The sequence below is a fragment of the Elgaria multicarinata genome, chromosome 5 (genome assembly GCF_023053635.1).
Source record: "Elgaria multicarinata webbii isolate HBS135686 ecotype San Diego chromosome 5, rElgMul1.1.pri, whole genome shotgun sequence".
In the NCBI taxonomy this organism is placed as follows: Eukaryota; Metazoa; Chordata; class Lepidosauria; order Squamata; family Anguidae; genus Elgaria; species Elgaria multicarinata.
This window is the reverse complement of record NC_086175.1, coordinates 47,989,975-48,010,514: the sequence shown is the minus strand read 5'-3', so window position 1 is coordinate 48,010,514 and position 20,540 is coordinate 47,989,975. Positions and strand designations below refer to the sequence as shown.

Here is a 20,540-nt window from a genome sequence, read left to right as displayed (position 1 = left end):
ATAGAAACACAGGAAGTTGCCTAATACAGAGTCAGACCACTGGTCCGTCTAACCCACTATTGTCAACACTGACGAACAGTGGCTGTCGGGGTTTGAGGCATTGACTAACTTTGAAAGGAAAGAGGATCATCTGTGACTGGGTTCGCACAACACAACGACCCACTATGGGCAGCCAGACATGGTAGATTGTTACGTTGTCTGAACCCGGTGCATTTTCTGCAGGATGGCTTTTTAGGGGCTCCCACCCCCCCCACCCCGAACAAGCCACTCTGAGAACCCATGGCTTGCTATAGGATTGTTCATACCCATGGTAGGTTGTTGTGTTGTCCAAACCCTGGAAAGTGATATTATCATGGGTTACCAGGATCAGCTACAGAACTGCTTGGCAAGAGCAGAAAAGAAATCCGTGCCACTCTTTGTGATTTCACCTGTGCAATCCCAGCCTCCCTCACCAGTGACTGCCTTTCCACCGATGCCCAAACGGCACTTAGGAGGGTCCGTCACTTGTTTGCCACCTTTTTTTTAAAAAAAATTGTGGGCTATGGAAGTATGCAAATAGGCCCTATTTTCATTATTTCTCATTCTTGCACAAGAGCGCAGGTTCACCTGTCTGCAGTAACCCCAGCAGTAACAGCTCTGAGAAAGACCCTCAAAAAGCAGTGGGGAGCCAATATCTGCCCTATCTGGACAAGCTGGATACTCATGGAAGTGTTGAATGGGAGGAGGACACTGACAAGTGTCAGTTCAACACTTAATAGTGAGAGGCTTTCATTGCCAAGTGGGAGATATCATCCCGTCCTCACCCTTTGGTCCACTTATTGCTCTCGCATTCTTACCCCTTTTTTGGTGCTTCTCAATTGCGCATATGAGTTCCTTCTCTCCCTTAGTACTGTTTTTCTACCAATCCTTGGCAAGTGTGCGCAAAATATCCTATCTGCAGGCTCGCCTTGTCAATTTCCTTGTATGTTACCTACTCCACTTTGAAGGAAAAAGGGCAGCAATGGGAGTGGGGTGGGGGCCAGAATGAGGAGACAAGATGGGTTCTGCTGAAAATACACTTGGGATCCATGCCAGAGCTGGCTGGATGACTGAGGGGGATGGAGGTGGAGAACAAGCTACAACAAGCCTGGTCATCTGTTGGGCGTACTGTGGGTTGTTCTGCAAAAAACCAACCCACCATGGATTATTTGCAAGGCGGTTTAGTGTGTTGTGTGAGCCCAGCCTATTTCTACACAGAGTGAATCACAGACGAGTTTTTTCCCCCCCAGGTTGCTGATATGTTGTTGGAGCTGTGTGTTACAGAGTTGGAAGATGTGGCAACTGATTCACAAAGTGGTCGTCTCTCTTCCCAACCTGTGGTGGTGGAAAGTAGTCATCCATATACAGACGATACTTCCACCAGTGGCACTGTTAAAATTCCAGGTACTAAATTCTCATAAGGTGTACACTGAAAAATGGAAACCGCATCTGTGCCTCCTTTGTAAATTATTCTGTGAATATATAGGGCTGCTTTCAGTTTCCTTTCTAAAACACAATGACTGTGTGGTTCCATCTTGAACCACTTGAGCTTCTTTGAATTAGACCCAAAAGTGGTGTGTGAACTGTCCTTAAGGTTATGTAAGGATTGCTTAATCATCCTTGGGCATACAGTTGTAATGGTTAGAATGATAAAAGGGTAAAACTTCTCCATTATTTCACAATGCTTATGCAATATAGTGGTTCTTATATCTGTTATCCATTATTACATAACTGAGGGGTTGATATTTTAGGCTAAGTCAGAAGTTGTTATGTCCATGTTGTCCATTAAAATGCTTTCAAAATTCTTGCTGTAGTAAAAACTTCCATGTTACTGGTTCACAGCACACCTAAGAGCCTTTAAACAGCTATAGTACAAGTTTGGAGTTGTACTCATCAAGTATTTACACATACTTGATGAGTACAAGTGCAATCAAACTTATTAATACTGTTTGATTGCACTTCAGATATTCATTATGCAAGGTTTTAAACTATCTTGCCAGGAGGAAAGATAATCTTGCTAAATGTACAGCACTAAACATTTGATCAAAACATGAAGAACATGAAGTATTATTATTTTTTAAGTTGTTAAAAGACCTCTGGTTTTGGTTCCATGGTATTTAATCTTTAGGTGCTGAAGGACTTCGAGTAGAATTTGACCGCCAGTGTTCTACAGAGCGACGCCATGACCCGCTCACTGTCATGGATGGGGTCAACCGGATAGTTTCTGTCAGATCAGGTAATGGCACAAAATGTCAGAGTGCTTCATCATGTGTTGGATATTTTATCTTCTTTTCATGGGTTATCAGCAAAACTTTTAAATGTTGCAGGTTATTTTATTGATAGCTTGGAACCCTGATAAACCAGGCAGTACTACAGAAAAGTAAACATAAACTTTAACTCTCAATATAGTTGATATATTTCCCCCCTACTTTCTCCTGTAGACACAAGTAGAATACCTTGTTGAGGTTTTGTTACTTATCATTTTTTAATTTGCCTTTTCATGCTCTCATTGTGCTTTGTTAATCTTATACTTTAGTGTAGTCGTGAGAAGTTGTGAAACAAAACAACTGTTTGGGCCTGAAAACTACTGCCAGGCTTCTGCTACTTGTAGTATCTCAGGAGAAATATTCAGTAATAGTTGAATCTGGATTTTTATTTGCTCTTATTGACCTGCTGCAACTAGAGTTATGTTGCAACTTGTGTTTAATAGCTGTATTACATTTTGGAAATAGCTTGTGCAGTCTTCAGTGAAACTAAAAATTGTTGGCAAGAGTACTTACATTGTGTATGGTGCTTTATAGGGCATTGTTTTATAAATAACAGAAAGAACAGATCCCTGCCTTGTAGAACATACAGTCTAAATTGTCTCTTTCATCCCAACCTTACAGGTCGTGAATGGTCTGACTGGTCAAGTGAACTGCGCATTCCAGGCGATGAATTAAAATGGAAATTCATCAGTGACGGTTCTGTGAATGGATGGGGCTGGCGCTTCACAGTTTATCCAATCATGCCAGCTGCAGGTGAATGTCATAGAAGGCTACAGGACAGAATTATTAATTGTACTGGCATTAGAGATGTTGGAGAAATAAACAACAGATTTAAATGAGTTCAGATTTCTATGAGTCCAACTGTTAGATTCTGCAGCAGACCATATTTTACTTGGTGTGTGTTTGCGTTTGTGTCCATATTTCTTTAAATTTGCACTCATGCTAGTGTGTGCTTATGCAAGTGCAATGAAATTCTTGTACATCCCTAAACAATCTGATTCTGTCAATGAGCTGGCTGCGGAATGCACTGCAGAGCTGACAGTCTGTGAAACACAGATGAAACTGATTCAGTAAAATCCATACATCTCTTACTGGCATATGCATTCCTTTTCTTTTTAACCTGAGCCTAGTTACCAGGACAAGTTGTGTTAGCAACCTAACTTAAACAGGAGGAAAGAGTATGTCTGCATTAAATAACATGACGGCAGACACCTTTCTTTGTGCCTTACCCCCCTCCCACTTAAAAACAAGAATGTATTTTCTTACTGGCAGCAGGGATTGCTATGAAATAGATTTGTTTTGGTTCTGAAAACTGTGGGTTCAAAGAGGTGGTTTAGTGTGCTGAGGCTCAGACTCCACCTTTGCATTTTACTCAGTCTTTTGGGCAGGTTACTTGTCATTTGCCATGCCTCCCATAGCAGCCATTTTGTGGTGGTGCCCAGGACAGTTTCTCAAATTGCCAAATAGGCTCACAGCCCCCAAAGGTTACCCACCTTTGCTTTTACACCTAATTTACATGATGAGAAATTCAACCAGTGTGAGCTTTTCTTCCATTGATGGCACCCATTGTTATAAAAAAGCTATCATTTGGAGAGTCAGCATGAGAAAACCTTCTGATGGCCTAGTTATCATGTGATAGTTGTAAGCATTCTAGGAATAGCAGGGCCATGTGAATCTAGACCAGATTTAAACTCTCTGTTATAAAGCCACTGTTGCTTTGTTTATGCTGTGATCCATATTTACAATTTTTTCTTTCCCTTACCTTTCCCCATGGCCGAGGTTGCAGTTAATAGTCTTTCTTTTAATTATGAGTGCATATGTTAAGTGGAAGAGTGGCTAATATTGTCTTTTGCCCACAGGTCCAAAAGACCTTCTTTCAGATCGCTGCATTCTTTCTTGCCCCTCAATGGATTTAGTAACATGTTTACTGGATTTCCGCTTGAATTTTGCTTCTAACAGGAGCATAGTTCCTCGTTTAGCAGCCTCACTAGCAGCATGTGCTCAGCTGAGTGCTCTAGGTAGGTGCAAAGTTTTGGAGATGTTTCTGGTTTTATATTTAAACACAGAGTTTTAAACAACTGCATTTACTTTTCTTCCTATTGCATCCTTTTTTTCTTTTTCATTTAGCTGCTGGCCACAGAATGTGGGCCTTACAAAGACTGCGAAAGTTGCTAACTACTGAGTTTGGCCAGTCAATTAACATCAATCGAATACTGGGAGATAATGATGGCGAAGCACGAACTATGGTAAGAAATACAAGCCTTCCAACTGAATTCTTGATATTGCTGTAATGCTGGGTTAAATTGTAAGACTAGTAATTCTTAGCAACGTTCCCGCAATACCTTTTGTGGCTTTTTCAAGCTCTAGAACTGAATAATGTTTTATTTCCAGAAATGCTACTATACACTTGATTTCACACAAGTTACCAGGTTGTAGTCGGATATTAGCTTAGTCAAAGTTGCTTGAGTATTTTCCTAGGATAGCTTCGGTTGTTAGGTGGTATAGAAATGTAATAATAAAAAAATTGTGCATTGTGTGATGATAACCACAAAACCAGGAATAAACAAATTTGCTTTGTAGCCATTCAGGCAGTACCAGTGTAGCTGCAAACTTGCATTCTGTAGTTACATGGATGAGCTCTTCCCCCACCCCTCAAAACAATTCAGTGATGTTTGGCAGTTTAAATGACCACATATTCATTTCAAAGTGCAGCCATTATCAAGCCTTTGGTATCTATCCTGGAAAACTGGGTTCCAATTTTGCTCCTTCCCTACCCCCCTTCCCCCCCCCCCCCCAGTTTTATCTTTTAAAATTTTATTATGTTCTACTTTTACGTTTTTAGATTGTAAGCTGTTTGGGCAGGGAGTTGTTTTATTGTTTTGCTCTTTGTACAGTGCCATGTACACTTAACATTCTTCCAGAATTTAAGAAAGCCATAAAGACTGATCTCTTCCGGCAGTCCTACCCAGTTGAATTTTAAGATGCCAGTTTTTAATGGTGTGCTGCTTTTAATGATGCACTGGTTTAAAATGTTTGAATTAGTTTTATGTATTTTATGGTGTTTTTATTTGTGTTGTATCCCGCCTCGATCCAGAGGGAGAGGTGGGTAACAAATTATTATTATTATTATTATGGCGCTTTATAAATAAATGATGGTGATAATAGCCACTTAGAAGCTACTACTGCTTTTTGATGTATTTTTTTCAGAGTTTCACTGGCAGTGCCTTAGCCGCTCTAGTTAAAGGCCTTCCCGAAGCTTTGCAGCGGCAATTTGATTATGAAGATCCCATTGTCAGAGGTGGCAAACAACTACTTCACAGTCCTTTCTTTAAGGTAATATAACACAGAGTGCAAAAGCTGCAAACTTCAGAAACCAGAATTGGGGTGCCTTTTAGCATTGGTTGCAGATCAATTTGAACCATCAGAACCATCAATCCTAAAAATATGACTTGGATAAAAAGAGGGGTTGGGTTGGGAGAAAGAAGTTTTACAACAAAGCCTAGCCATGGACTTGAAAAGATTACAAAAGATCATCCAGTAATGATATTACTTTGGGGTCATCCCGTGAAGCTGATTGGCGGGAGATCCTGGACAAATAGAAGGAAGTACTTCTTCACACAGCGCATAGTTAAATTATGGAACTCACTACCACAAGATGTAGTGATGACCACCAATTGGGATGGCTTTAAAAAGGGGGTTGGATAAATTCCTGGAGGCCAAGGCTGTCAATGGCTACTAGCCCTGATGATTTGTGCTATCTCCAGTATTCGAGGCAGTAAGCCTATGTGCACCAGTTGCTGGGGAACATGGGTGGGAGGGTGTTGCTGCACCATGTCCTGCTTGTTCATCCCTGGCCAATGGCTGGTTGGCCACTGTGTGAACAGAGTGCTGGACTAGATGGACCCTCGGTCTGATCCAGCATCAGGTTCTTCATCGTGGTCTCTATGCATCACACATATGGGCTCTGCGCCTGCGCTGAGACCTAGATCGGAACCTCCAATAGCTAAGCGACACGCTTTTGGGCGGGAACCCCCCCTCCACGCCACTGCGCATGTACCGTGGGTTCCCGCCCTTACCTCAGTTTTTTTCCGTCCGCCATCGTGCTAGACGCTAGTTTCTAACCTCCAGAAAAGAACTATTTCAATCTCTTCTACTAAAAATTTATATACTTACCTTTTCTTCTACTCTCTTTCAACTATTCTCTTTTTCTCCTATAAAAAAAAAAAAATATTAGTAGATATAGTACAAATTTTTCCAACGCTTCAGCTGAGGCGAATGGCAGTGAAGGCCCCATTTCGTAAATGCGTGTCCTGTGGGGCTAAACTCCCGCCGACGGATGGGCATTCTCTGTGTGTACTCTGCTTAGGAGAAAGCCACAAAGTTCAATCGTGTCACCACTGTATGGCGTTCACAAAGCAGACGCGCAAAAATAGAGCAGACAGACTTCGCTCTATCTTGTGGGAGAAGGCGCTTCGAGCTACCGAGCCAAAGAAGGCCAAAATGGACAAACCGCCTACAAAAACCTCCGATACCGAACTTGAAATATCCTCGTTCGTAGTGGGAGATGAGACCGTGGCGCACTATAGGGCTGAGATACCCCTCACGCCAGGACGGTCGCTAGCGAGCTCCGCGGCTAAAAAACTTTCAATAAAAGCCCGGACTCCTAGATCCTCCGAAATGGAGAAGAAGAAGAAGAAGAAGAAAAGGCTAGAAAAGTCCTCACCGAGGCATTCTGGAAAATCAAAATCCAGCAGTACCGTGCCGACCTCGCTACCGACAGCGACGGCAACTTCTTCGGTACCGAACCAGCCATCGATACCGTCTATGGTATCGACACCCGCTAGGCGAAGACAACATGAGCCCCCGAGCCTCTCAGAGGGGGAAATCAGAGATTCGGCCTCAGCGGCCTCAACACGAGACCCGGCACGCCTCACAACAACAGATGAGGCGGCCGAAGTGCCTAGACCTGGAACCCCTAGACCTGCTCCAATTGAAGTGCAGCAGTCTCCTAGGCCGGATTGGGATCGATCTTCCCAGGTTGCTTACTATAGACCTGAAAATAGGTACTATGACTGGGAAGGCTATCGGCCACACGACTACCTTCCCGAGGGAAGGAGGCTACAATACCCTCCGGAAGCATATTTTGCTTATCCGCCGCCTCCGACAAGGGTCTGTCGAATGCCGGTGGCTCCTCCGTTGTCTCACCATTCATCGCCAGCATCAACCCTTCGACATCGAGTCGACGCGTCTCCGCGTCGACCGGCACCACATCAAGAACAAGCGCTGCAGCCTATTCAACAGCAAATTGAGGCGCCCTCTTCACCAGACAATGACTATCCTTCGGATTCGGAATCTGCGCTCTCGATCGCTCCATCAATCCCATCACCAGAAGACGCGGTCTACTCAACTGACCCAGCTTCGCCGTCGGATGACTCTGGGAGATTTGCTGAACACGTTCTAAGAATGGCTCAATCCCTAGGTTTAGATATTCAAAAACCAGAAGACCAGGTGCAAGACAAGATCTATGATGTCTTCCATACCGAAGATAATGCACCGGTAGCCATCCCATTGCCTCAAACGTTAATACAAACTGCCCAGCTAGCATGGAAGACTCCTACATCCAATCAGCCTAATTCTAGGAAATTAGAGTCTATGTACAGGATTCAAGACAAGGACGCGGGTTTTCTATTGCAACACCCAAAACCCAACTCCATAGTTGTGGAATCGGCACAAGGCCGATCACAAAGATCCCACTCGGCACCTACCGACAAAGAGGGCAGGAAGCTCGATGTAACTGGGAGAAAAATTTATTCTTCCTCATCACTTGGCATCAGGGCAGCCACTTATGAAGCAACAATGGCCCGGTACCAACTATTTCTTTGGCAGAAGATAGGGTCACTGTGTGATCACCTTCCAGAAGATAAAAGGGAATTAGCCAGGGTATTTCAATCTGAAGCTACTGCCATAGCCAGGCAGCAACTGTCCACGGCGAGACACCAGACAGATTGCCATTCCAAGGCTATGATGGGCGCCGTAGCCTTAAGAAGGCACGCTTGGCTCAGGTCTGCTAATTTGACAACTGAGACCAAAACCAGAATTGAAAGCCTACCCTTCGACGGGGAAGGACTTTTCAACTCCAAGACGGACGAGGCACTAGATACCATCTATAAGGCCCGTACGACAGCTAGAAGGATGGGTTTCAATGCACCATCCCAACAATACAAACCGCGTCGTTGGACAAAACCACCTGCCCAACAATACCAAAACAGGCCATTTTATCAACCCCATCCTAGGCAACAACAACAGCAGTTGCAGAAGAAGAGGCCCTTCCAGAGTCGATTCCAGGGCGATAAACGTCAACCTGACTTTAGCAAAAAACAGCGGGTTTGACTCCCGTGCCCCAAATCTACCACCATTTTTGAACCGCCTAGCACCCCATTTCCATCAATGGGAGTTAATAACAACCGACTCCTGGGTGCTCACTATCATCAAGCAGGGCTACGCCATCGAATTCGATGTCCTTCCTCCTCCTTCGGGACCGAAAGTAACAGCACGGTCCGCACCTCTTCTCCTCGAAGTCCAGACCCTCCTAGCGAAGGGAGCTATCTCTCCGGTGCCACCACATCAAATCAACCAGGGATTCTTCTCCCGCTACTTCACGGTCCCGAAGAAGGATGGCGGTCTTCGACCTATCATGGACCTGAGAAATCTAAACAACTACATCAGACCCAAGAAATTTCGTATGACAACGGTTTCTTCGGTACTCCAACTCCTTCACGCAGGCCTTTGGTTCGCGGTGGTAGATTTGAGGGACGCTTATTTCCATATAGCGATCAGGGAGTCACATCAACCTTACCTGCGATTCGCCATTGGAACTCAACAATTCCAATTCTCCGTTCTCCCTTTCGGACTCTCGACGGCGCCCAGGGTCTTCACGAAGACGATGGCAGTCGTCTGTGCCCATCTAAGACAAAAACAAATTTTCATCTATCCATATCTGGACGACTGGCTGCTGGTAGCGGAGAACAAATCCACGCTACGAGACAATATATCTACGACCCTCAACTTATTGAACTCGTTAGGCCTCTGGGTCAACGAAGAGAAGTCCATTCTAACTCCTCAAAGGAAGATAGACTTTATAGGGGTGACCTTATCATCCCTGGATGGCAAAGCTTTCCTTCCTCTGGCCAGAGCAAAGACGCTTCACGACTCCATCGTCGATATCGAGAAGCGAACAAGACACTCAGCCTGGACAATTCAAAGGCTACTTGGCTTGATGGCAGCCACTACGGCCGTCATCACGTTTGCGAGGCTTCGCATGAGAGTTTTACAAGGATGGTTCCTGAGAACGTTCGACCTTCGCCTCAACGCTCACAGAACCTTTCTCTCCATCCCGAAACAAGTACGGGCATCGCTGAAATGGTGGCGCTCGATGGGGAATTTGTTGGAAGGCGTCCCGTTTCAACGACCATCGCCTTCGGTAACGATCGCTACCGATGCCTCCATGGAAGGCTGGGAGCCCATTGCAACAACCTTACTGCACAAGGGCGATGGCCCCCCTTCTTGAAGGAAGAGCATATCAACCACCTAGAACTCTTGGCAGTGGAGTATGCGATAAAGACTTTTGCCCAGATCATCGAGGGCAGAAATGTCCTGATAGCCACAGACAACACCACGGTAGTCTGTTATATCAACAGACAGGGTGGAACCAGGTCGTACCCGTTGACTCGATCTGCAACCAGAATATGGAATTGGTGTATAAAGAGGGATACTTACCTTGTGGCGGTTCATGTTGCAGGGAAGGACAATGTCATCGCAGACTCACTCAGCAGGTCCTTCCACACCGACCACGAGTTGGAGCTCGACGTCGATACCAGGGAACACCTCTTTCGATGCTGGGGGTATCCAGCCGTCGACGTCTTCGCCACCGAGGGAAACGCAGCCTGCTCCAGGTTCTGCAGCAGAGCTGGAAAAGGAGAAAATTCACTAGGAGACGCATTCACAAGAACGTGGAAAGGAAATCTCCTATACATCTTCCCTCCGTTCCCTCTCCTAACAAGGGTCCTAGCGAAGATCAGGATGGACAATTCGGACTACATCCTAGTAACACCGTGGTGGCCAAGACAGGCCTGGTTTCCGCATGCTCTTCGTCTATCGAGACAAATTTACATCAGGCTCCCGTCGATACCGAACCTCTTGTCTCGACACCGGGGCAAGGTTCGGCATCCAGATTTATCCACACTGAAGATGACGGCGTGGAGGATAATCCCAACGCCTCTCTCGGTACCGTAAACTTAACAGTTGATCAAATACTGATGGCATCGAGGAAACCGTCGACGAGGAAATCTTACGCCAAGAAGTGGCAAAGATTCCTAATTTTTGCTTCAAAGAGCAATCAGCCAGCAATCTCATGTCCTATTTCTACAATACTAGAATATTTGCTGTCGCTTTACCGACAAGGTCTAAGACTGTCCTCGATCAGGGTTCACCTAGCTTCGATAGCAGCGTTCCATGACGGTGTCGAAGGGTATTCGCCCTTCTCACACCCCCTCTCGAAAACATTCTTGAAGGGGTTAAAGAATACGATACCGACCATCAAGAACGTCGTACCTTCATGGAGCTTATCTGTGGTCTTACAGTCACTGACTGCTAAACCCTTCGAGCCTATGGCTACAGCTGACCTTAGACTTTTATCATTTAAGACAGTTTTCCTGATAGCCATCACCTCTGCGAGACGTGCAAGCGAGCTTAGAGCTCTCAGAATTGACCCACCTTTTACAGTGTTTCATAGGGACAAGGTCGTTTTACGCACTGACCCTTCATTTCTACCTAAGGTGGTGTCGAACTTTCATGCCTCCCAGGACATTATTCTCCCAGCGTTCTTCCCGAGCCCGACGACGGCAATCGAGACTTCTCTCCATACGCTCGATGTAAGGAGAGCCCTAGCCTTCTACAAAGCTAGGACTGAAAGTTTTAGAAAAACTAAACAGTTATTTGTTTGTTATGGAGAGCCATCTAAGGGCTTGGCCGTCTCGTGCCAGAGACTATCAAGGTGGATTGTAGAGACAATTAATCTTGCCTACTCTCTATCAAAATTGGAACTGCAACAGTCAGTTAAGGCTCATTCCACTAGAGCTGTAGCAACATCTGTTGCATTCAGCAGGGGAGTCTCCCTGACAGATGTCTGCAAGGCCGCAACGTGGTCTACTCCATCCACGTTTGTCAGGCACTACAACGTGGACACTCGAGCCCGTCAGGACTGCACCTTCGGGAGAGCTGTGCTCTCGGAAGTCCTGAGATGACGGCTAACCTAAAGAGCTCTGAGGCTGGGACATGATGCACCAACCCACCTCCAAACGTATGTCAGCTTGCTACTCGCCCATATGTGTGATGCATAGAGACCACGATGAAGAAATGCAGGTTGCTTACCTGTAACTGTAGTTCTTCGAGTGGTCATCTATGCATTCACACAACCCACCCACCAACCCCACTTGGTGGCATATGTCATTCTTTATTAGAGCACTGTATACATGTGTTATGATACATCTGAAACTGATTAATTATTTTCATGTTTATGGGAGCACGATGTCAGACTCCTATGAACTGAGGTAAGGGCGGGAACCCACGGTACATGCGCAGTGGCGTGGAGGGGGGGTTCCCGCCCAAAAGCGTGTCGCTTAGCTATTGGAGGTTCCGATCTAGGTCTCAGCGCAGGCGCAGAGCCCATATGTGTGAATGCATAGATGACCACTCGAAGAACTACAGTTACAGGTAAGCAACCTGCATGCACTTCTTAGGTTCTTAACAATACTACTTGGATAAAAAGAGCGGTGGGTTGGGAGAAAGATGTTTTACAAGAAAGCTAGCCATGGACTTGAAAAGATTCACTGTAAAAAATATGTTTTACATGAGGATCAGCCAGTAATGATATTACTCACCGGTCCAGTTGAGGACTTGTGCTTTTGAATGAATTTTTGTTTGTTTGTAGGTGCTTGTAGCTCTTGCTTGTGATCTGGAATTGGATACTCTTCCCTGCTGTGCAGAGACACACAAATGGGCTTGGTTTAGAAGATACTGCATGGCTTCCAGGGTTGCTGTAGCCCTTGATAAGAGAACACCATTGCCTCGCCTCTTCCTTGATGAGGTATTGGAGAACTGGTTTAATATAATGCTTGAACAATGAAATACAGAAATGTTTTCTTTCTAAAGTCAAAAGGCTGTCATGAGCAGCAGCGTAAATGTGTGAAAACTCAAATGTGTTGCCTGCCTTGTAATGAATAAAACTACTAGGGCATATTTGAGGCTTGCCAAAAATACCCGGTTGCCATCATTTCAGTAGGAGATCCCAGTGGCTGATTGCACCAGCACTAGCTGTCAGGGAAAATTCAAACTGAATTGACATACTTTGTTTTAACTGATTGCTAAATGGTATAATTTATATTGGAGGTGGCCAAGAAAATTCGAGAATTAATGGCAGATAATGAAAATATGGATGTTCTACATGAGAGTCACGATGTTTTTAAGAGAGAGCAAGATGAGCAGCTTGTGCAGTGGATGAACAGGTTAGTTGGGTGTTTCATTTTGGGAAGAGGCTCCATGAACATTGAACAACATTCCAGCTCTGAATATATTATAAGTTGAGGGTTTAGGGAATTTCCCACTATCATACTACTTGTCCTCTCATCAACAGGCGACCAGATGATTGGACGCTTTCTGCTGGAGGCAGTGGAACGATTTATGGTTGGGGCCATAATCACAGAGGACAGCTTGGAGGCATTGAAGGAGCTAAGGTCAAAGTTCCTACTCCATGTGAAGCTCTTGCCACACTTAGACCAGTGCAATTAATTGGCGGTGAGCAGACACTTTTTGCAGTGACTGCTGATGGGAAGGTAAGGATAAATAACATGTCAAATTAGGCCATATGGAAAAGACCCCACGTGGTCAGCCAATAGTTTGAATGAAAAGAAAGATTTGCTAAACTGCTAAAGAAAATGGTTGGCATATTATACACAACTGTACATTCTCTGATGCAGTTAACCATACTGCTGTAATGTGTATAATATACCAGAATCATCAGGTGGTGTTTCTGTTAGCATTGAAAGCCTCCCAGAATCATTGAACTAACTTTTCATGTGCAAGATGTCATTTAAAAGCATTTGTTTATTTTTATAATGGTTTGTTAACTTGGAAAACCTTAGAATTTGAATTCCAAGTGCCCATAAACACTCAGCTTCCTAGCTCAAGGTTGCTCAGGCCTTCTGTGACATCAGAGCACCAAGGACAATGACAATCACATGAGATGTAATATCTCTGGCTACCAGCTCTGCTGTTGCATTAGAAATAAGCCATAATGCTGGACACACTGATTGTGTAATTGATTTTGATCTGCAACAAAAAGTTGTAGTGAAATCAGGGTTACAGAACCTCTGTCAGCCTGAGAGTTACAGTAAGTTCAATTTTGGAGATACGCTCGGGAGCCCCAATCCAGTGGTGGGCAGGGCTGAATGCAAAAGGACTGGGGTCAAAAATACTAGCAAATTTTAGCTTTAAGCTCTTACTGCCAGTCATGAAGCCTTGGGAGAGGCATTTCCATCTTTTAAAATGAGGGGGGGATGCTGCACAAAAGCTAGGAACCCACCAAATGACTGGTGATAGAGGGAAAGTGGGCAGGGCTACGGGAAAGGGGGTGTCACCTGAGAAACTCCAGAGGGCTGGATTGGGACCCAGATTCGGCCTCTGGACATGAGCTTCTGTACTGCTAGTGTTGAGAATTCCAACCACTCCATGCCATCCCTCCCCTCACCCACCGTGAAGCAGGCAGCCTTCTGTGCCCAATGAGCATGCTTAATTCTCATTGAGCTATTTGGGGGTTCCTCTCCTTAGGGGACACATAATACATAACATGTAAAGCAGGATTCTAAACTGAAAATCTCATCATGTTGGAACTGTTTATACTTGTCAAATCATAAAAGAGGATTCAAGTGGACTACAGCGAGAGAATTGGGGACTCATAGAAGCTTAGGTAAGGACAGGCCCAGTTGTTAAGTTATCTGTGTGGCTCAGTTGCAGGTTCTCTGTGATTAGTTCCCTTGCTGCACAAATTGATGTTCAAATGAAGGTTATCACGTGGGACGGGTTGATGTTGCAGTTATTTCCTGAACCCCCTCCCACTATATTGTAACTGTATTGTGGGAAAGAACCAAATCCTCCTCTTGTCCCGTGTGGTTTCACTATTTTAAACATTAGTGCTGCCTAAGACTTGACCATGTGGAAAATGCAACCTTGCTACATAGACAACATTTGAATCTGCTCAGAGCATATAAAAACAGAGGTTTGAGAGCCTCTGGGTGAGACAAATAGACAGATCCAGTAATAAATAGCCACAATGGTTCTTATTTTCCATGTGACTGTCAATACTGTGTTCCATAAAAGCATTGTCTATTCATGTTCGCTTCTGAGAAATTTATAGTTACAAAATCCTTTCTTTTTTCTTTTTAGTTATATGCCACTGGTTATGGTGCAGGCGGAAGGCTTGGAATTGGGGGGACAGAGTCTGTATCTACTCCAACATTATTAGAATCCATTCAGCATGTGTTTATAAAGAAGGTTGCTGTGAATTCTGGAGGAAAGCACTGTCTAGCTCTGTCCTCAGAAGGAGAAGTCTATTCTTGGGGTGAAGCAGAAGATGGGAAACTGGGTCATGGCAACCGAAGGTAACTCAAGAAGTGTTTAACAAATGTATTATATACATATTAGGAGTTGGGAACTGCAAAATCCTAAGACAGGGGAACTGGTGGATTTATAACACATACTATTTAATATCTCAGCTTGATTAGCTACAGTTGCATGCAACACTTTTGAGCTGGGCTATCCATTAGGGGCGTGCATTCCACCCCAGAATTATCTGGTAACTGTGAACATCTGCAGAGCATTCGATCTTCCAGAGCAGAGATTGGCCGCTTCCAAACCCATCGATTAATATCAGAGCAGAGACGTGCCCAATTGGAGCTTCTAAAGTCTCTGGAATTCTCTCTCTCTCTCTCTCTCTCTCTCTCTCTCTCTCTCTCTCTCTCTCTGTGTGTGTGTGTGTGTGTGTGTGTGTTTGTATGTGTCTCCATATTTGGAAGACGCTGAGTGGGGTGAGGGGTAGCTTTGATATTGACTTCCTATTCCAGTAGGAATAGCCACAGTGGTGGTCTCCAATTGCAGTGTTCAGGGAAGTGGGAAACAGTAACTGGGTACTGATTCTGGGGGCGGGGAGAGAGAGAGGGAGCGTGTTTCTTCTTGGACTCATAGAAGTCAGTCATCCACATTTCCACAGTGCAGAAGTGCTGCTGGGCTGGCTGGTGAGTGAGAAAGCTTGGCAGGCTCATTATTTAAGTGGCTGGGTGCAGTGTGTGCATGTGTCCGTCCGTCCAATAGATCTGGAGACCACAAGGTTGGAATAGGCTGGAGTGGGGATTTTTTTAAAAAAATCCTAAAAAATCAGGGCATAAACTGACCTAATTAAAACTTGCTGGAGCTAAAGCCCTCCTTAAGAGCGATCACCTTGCCATGTTTTATCTCTTTATCTATAAAAATTACGCAGATGTAAGCATTCTGTTAATTTCCATTTAAAAATTCCTGAAAAAAATCAACGCATGAACCAAACTGATTCAAACTTGGTGGGGCTAAAGCCCTCCTTAAGTGCCAAGTTTTATCTCTTTATCTTTAAAAATGAGAGAGCTGCAAGCATTTCTGTTAATACCAGTTACCCGAATACTGAACGATTCTTCGAGGGTAATTTGACGAAGCGGAGAGAGAGGGAGGGGCTGCAAAATCGAGGCAGAGAATCACCTCTACAGATCTCCAGTTTGGATTTCGAGGCAGAGAAGACACACTTTGCACACCCCTACTATCCATTATACAATGCCAGTGATACTGTATCCCCATCCATTGTTGTCAAACCTCCACCAACATAGCATAGCCTAAACAACAAAGAAAGAAAGACTGTTGTAGGCAAAGTTATAGCCAGAACAACTGTGTTGGAGCTTTGGCTGAAGGTTTATTGGGTTCTTTCACCTCCCACTCTGCCATGCCAGTTCACAGGTTTAGGAACATAACAAAACATTTGACCTCTGTGTTACAATCCCTAAATGATTGGCAAAAAGTTTGTTAGAGTTGTGGATTCCATGAAATTTTCAGGGTGTGCTTTAATTATTCCTTGTGTACTTGATATTACACTTTGTTTTAAAATTATTCTGTTTAGTCCTTGTGATCGTCCTCGAGTAATTGAATCTTTGAGGGGCATAGAAGTCGTTGACATTGCAGCCGGTGGAGCACACAGTGCATGTATTACAGCCGCGGGGGATCTTTACACATGGGGCAAGGGAAGATACGGACGTCTTGGCCATGGGGATAGTGAGGATCAACTCAAACCCAAACTGGTGAGATGGTGTCTTAGCCACTTGTTCCATTCACCTTTTTAATGGTTGTAGGCTAGCCTGTTTTGTAAAGTGGGAAAGCATGTCTACAAACCAAGCCTGTAAATATGTTGCCTTGCTATTATGTCAGATGCATTGCCAACTCTGGTAAGTTCCATACATATGAATTAGAGTGACAAAGAGGAAAGGTCTTTACCTGATGCTGAAAAGACCGCAGGAATGGAGCCAAGTGAACCTGCCTAGGAGGGCTGTTCCGTAACTGGAGTGCCAGTGATTAAAAAATAACCTGAAGTGAATATTTGCGTAGCAAAATTATGTATTAAAGAACTGGCAACAGTGGTCAAAATTCACTAATAATTCCTCCAAGACAAAGCCTGACTAGAATAAAAGGTAACTGCAGAAGTGAAGGGTTGTTCTGTTCATTGAGGCCCTTTAAATAATTCACAAAGTCTAGGCCTCATAATTTTAAAATGTCAATTTTGCATCTAAACCACTAATTAGAAACACTTATTTTTTAAAAAAAACCACAACAGTGTCTAATTTAATACAATGAGCATTTTCCTGAAATGTTGTTATTAATCTCATTCTCTTTTCTGATTTACAAAATGCAAGGAAATGCTCCCCCCTCCAAAACTTTAATATCTACATGCCATATAATCAGTTTTCATTTTGTGATACGGAAGTCCTGGACTTTCTGATAGAACGTTTATTTTCTTTCACATAAATTAAAATGAATGAATGTATTGTCTTACAAGATAGACTCAGTGATGGGAGCACCTGCATAAGTTTGTTTTCATCCTAATACTTAGCTTCCAAAATCTCAGATAATTGAGATTCCTTTGCCAACAAACTGCGTGTCTTGCAGGTGGAAGCCCTGCAGGGCTACCGTGTGATTGACATAGCCTGTGGCAGTGGAGATGCACAGACACTCTGCTTGACAGATGATGATACTGTCTGGTCATGGGGAGATGGAGACTACGGAAAACTTGGAAGAGGGGGCAGTGATGGCTGTAAAGTGCCAATGAAGGTATTTGAATTTCAGAACTCTCTTATAGTCTAGAAAAGTTTGAGATAAAGAAGATTAACAGTCCTGTGCATATACAGTTATTAGATTTTTTTTTAAAAAAATTAGCATTAGCTAGCCACGTTAGGAATAATAGTGAATGATTGTGGCTTTTATATGAGCAGTTGAGTTAAAAAATTTCAGAGAAAATGTTTTCTCATTCTGTTGTGATTCCATATTTTCCTGTGCATGTTTAAGTGAAATTGCCATGCCCTCAATAAAAAAGAACCATAACTATAGTTAAGAATCTTCTATATAACTTTCTAGATATGAATGATCAAAATCAAATGTTTTGCAAATGTTTTAACAGCATGAACATAGGTATATTGACATCGAGTCAGGATTAATTGTTCCACTGACATAGTTACCAAGATCTTTAGTTCCACTTAAATGTTACACATGAGAGGAAGTATAAGAGGGGGGGGGGGTTGTTGTCATTTCCATCAAGGAAACGTCTGTACACCAAATCTGTTGTTATTTCCAAGACTTTGAGAGACTCATTTTGAATTAGTTTGAAGAAAACATGGTAAATGATAAGAGATTGCAAAAGACCAAGATTTCTCTTTGGAAACTGCATCCACCATTCTTTGTGTCATTCAGCGATTTTTGTCCCTTTGTTCTGTGCTTCTGACTTCAGAAGTTGAGATCAACATTTCAAAATTCACCACATTTTGTAGTTGAGTTCAGGCTGCTGTTATGCAATTTGAAGAAATAAATGCAAAAAAACCCCCTTCCAGTCCGGGGATCCCTTTTGCTTGATATATTCCCACTATTTCAGAGGACTCATACATATCCTTCCCTATCTAAATCTCTAAGGCACTTCTTGTCAGTCTTCTTGTCTCTTTGTGAGACTACCATATGGCTATCACCAGCTTGCTTGGGAATCACTTTGGGAGAGCAGCATGCAAGCTCTATGTCCAGATGTTGCTTTAATTTCCCCCTGTTAATTTTTCTGAACAAATAGTAGCTTCATAAACCAGGTCCTGCTTGAATGGAGGTGGTGAAATAGAGAGACAGAAATCAGAGTATTCTAAACCATTTCTCTAAGATAAAGTAATGACAGCTAGTTTTAATCAATATTAAAATCACAATTTGACTAGAGCAGCCTTCCTGAACTGGTGCCCTTCCCCATCTGGCTGTGCTGGCTGGGGATGGTGGGAGTTGTAGTTTAACACACCTTGATACCTTGGGGAAGGCTGAACTGGAGTGTAAGTCAGTTTCATTTTAAGATACCTCTATATGTCGCATGCTCTGGAGTTAATCCTGGCTTTTGAGTTATGTTCAAATCTTCCTCCCCTAGATTGATTCTCTGACAGGTGTTGGAGTAGTTAAAGTAGAATGTGGCTCGCAATTTTCTGTGGCACTTACAAAGTCTGGAGCAGTGTATACCTGGTAAGCACATTTGCTGTTGATTGCAGGTGAATTCTTAGGAGAAATGTCATAGTAGTTCTTTTTAGTTTTCTGCTCTTTTTCTGTTTTTTACAACATCATCATCAGATTATATTACTCTTTGATGTGACTTTTCTTTTGTAGTTCCTTTGCTTTACTACTTCGAAAACTTTAATAGTGTAACTTATAAGAATAAGTGGTATGTGCATATATCTTAAACAAATTTAAGTTGGCAGGTTGGCAAAGCCATTCTTCTTTAGTAGAAACTAGGAAGCATTTAGTAACCTTTCTTTGTAGCATTTGCTGTTCAAATATCAGGGGCAGAATCCAATGCGGCGCCTTCGCTCTGCCAGTTACGTTGTGCAAGTAGCCCCTACCGCTTGTGCAATGTCAATTTAGTGTTTCCAGGGGCAACCCAAAACGGGCGAAAATAGTCATTTTTGGAAGGAGGCAGCTCAGCAAAGCTCACATAAAGGAACTCCGCTTGGAAATGAGTGTTTCTATTCGTTTTGGAGCTTCCTCTAGGAAGCACCAAATCTCCTTTGTGTAAGTGGTGGGTCCCGATTGTGATACAGAATTGGTGAGACCCACCGCTTGTGAAAAGGAACTGGTGGGGCGGAAAGGATTCAGTAGGGGCCTAGGCACCCCCATTGAATTCTTTCCAGAGTATGGAGCCATAAAAAAATCTGAACCTCTAGTTCACTCAAGTCAGGCTTGTATAATTAAAAGTGTTAATTGACTGAAGAGAAAACAAACTAATAATTGAAACCTTTGTGCTGAATACAGGGGCAAAGGAGATTACCATCGATTAGGCCATGGCTCAGATGACCACGTTCGGAGACCTCGACAAGTCCAGGGGTTGCAAGGAAAGAAAGTCATTGCCATTGCAACTGGATCTTTACACTGTGTATGTTGCACTGAAGATGGTATGTAGAATAGTACAATTTGTTTTCCTTTTTCATCTTTTTTTAAGTACTTAAAACCTTAAAAATGAACATGGTCTTAATTTTACCCAAACTTTTATAGGGAGTTGTTCTGTCATTTGTGACATACTGGTGTGTATTTATATCAAGACCAACATGATTAGACAAGGTTTTTTAATTAATCTTTTTATTGTGATTTTAACAAAACAAAAGAAATCGTGAAGAGAAATGGCAAAGTGGGCTATAAGACATTCCAACTTCTTATTTAAAAACAAAAAAATCTATATTTTAGTAAATATTTGGGTGATTTGGCAAGGGGTGGTGGCTTCAGTGTAGCAAAGACGTGCAAATGGGGAATGTTGCTAAGATGTTGAGTGAACTGGAAGGAGGACTACACACGTGTGACCCCACTGAAACCACAACTTTTACATCTGTGGCCTTATTAAACATTTCTTAT

General features: G+C 43.4%; 1 protein-coding gene across 5 annotated transcripts in view; it reads left to right on the top strand.

The window, feature by feature from the left end:
• Nucleotides 1-20,540, top strand: part of HERC2 (HECT and RLD domain containing E3 ubiquitin protein ligase 2) — a 120,236-nt gene that overhangs the window by 81,474 nt on the left and 18,222 nt on the right. For all 5 annotated transcript variants that reach the window (XM_063126299.1, XM_063126301.1, XM_063126302.1 and 2 more), the window contains exons 70-83: nucleotides 1,269-1,422; nucleotides 2,147-2,254; nucleotides 2,907-3,038; nucleotides 4,145-4,303; nucleotides 4,413-4,531; nucleotides 5,493-5,618; nucleotides 12,274-12,429; nucleotides 12,732-12,847; nucleotides 12,976-13,174; nucleotides 14,784-14,998; nucleotides 16,534-16,711; nucleotides 17,574-17,735; nucleotides 19,072-19,163; nucleotides 19,947-20,086. In XM_063126299.1, coding sequence (XP_062982369.1) covers nucleotides 1,269-1,422; nucleotides 2,147-2,254; nucleotides 2,907-3,038; nucleotides 4,145-4,303; nucleotides 4,413-4,531; nucleotides 5,493-5,618; nucleotides 12,274-12,429; nucleotides 12,732-12,847; nucleotides 12,976-13,174; nucleotides 14,784-14,998; nucleotides 16,534-16,711; nucleotides 17,574-17,735; nucleotides 19,072-19,163; nucleotides 19,947-20,086 — 2,056 coding nt within the window. The remainder of the gene's footprint in view (nucleotides 1-1,268; nucleotides 1,423-2,146; nucleotides 2,255-2,906; nucleotides 3,039-4,144; nucleotides 4,304-4,412; nucleotides 4,532-5,492; nucleotides 5,619-12,273; nucleotides 12,430-12,731; nucleotides 12,848-12,975; nucleotides 13,175-14,783; nucleotides 14,999-16,533; nucleotides 16,712-17,573; nucleotides 17,736-19,071; nucleotides 19,164-19,946; nucleotides 20,087-20,540) is intronic.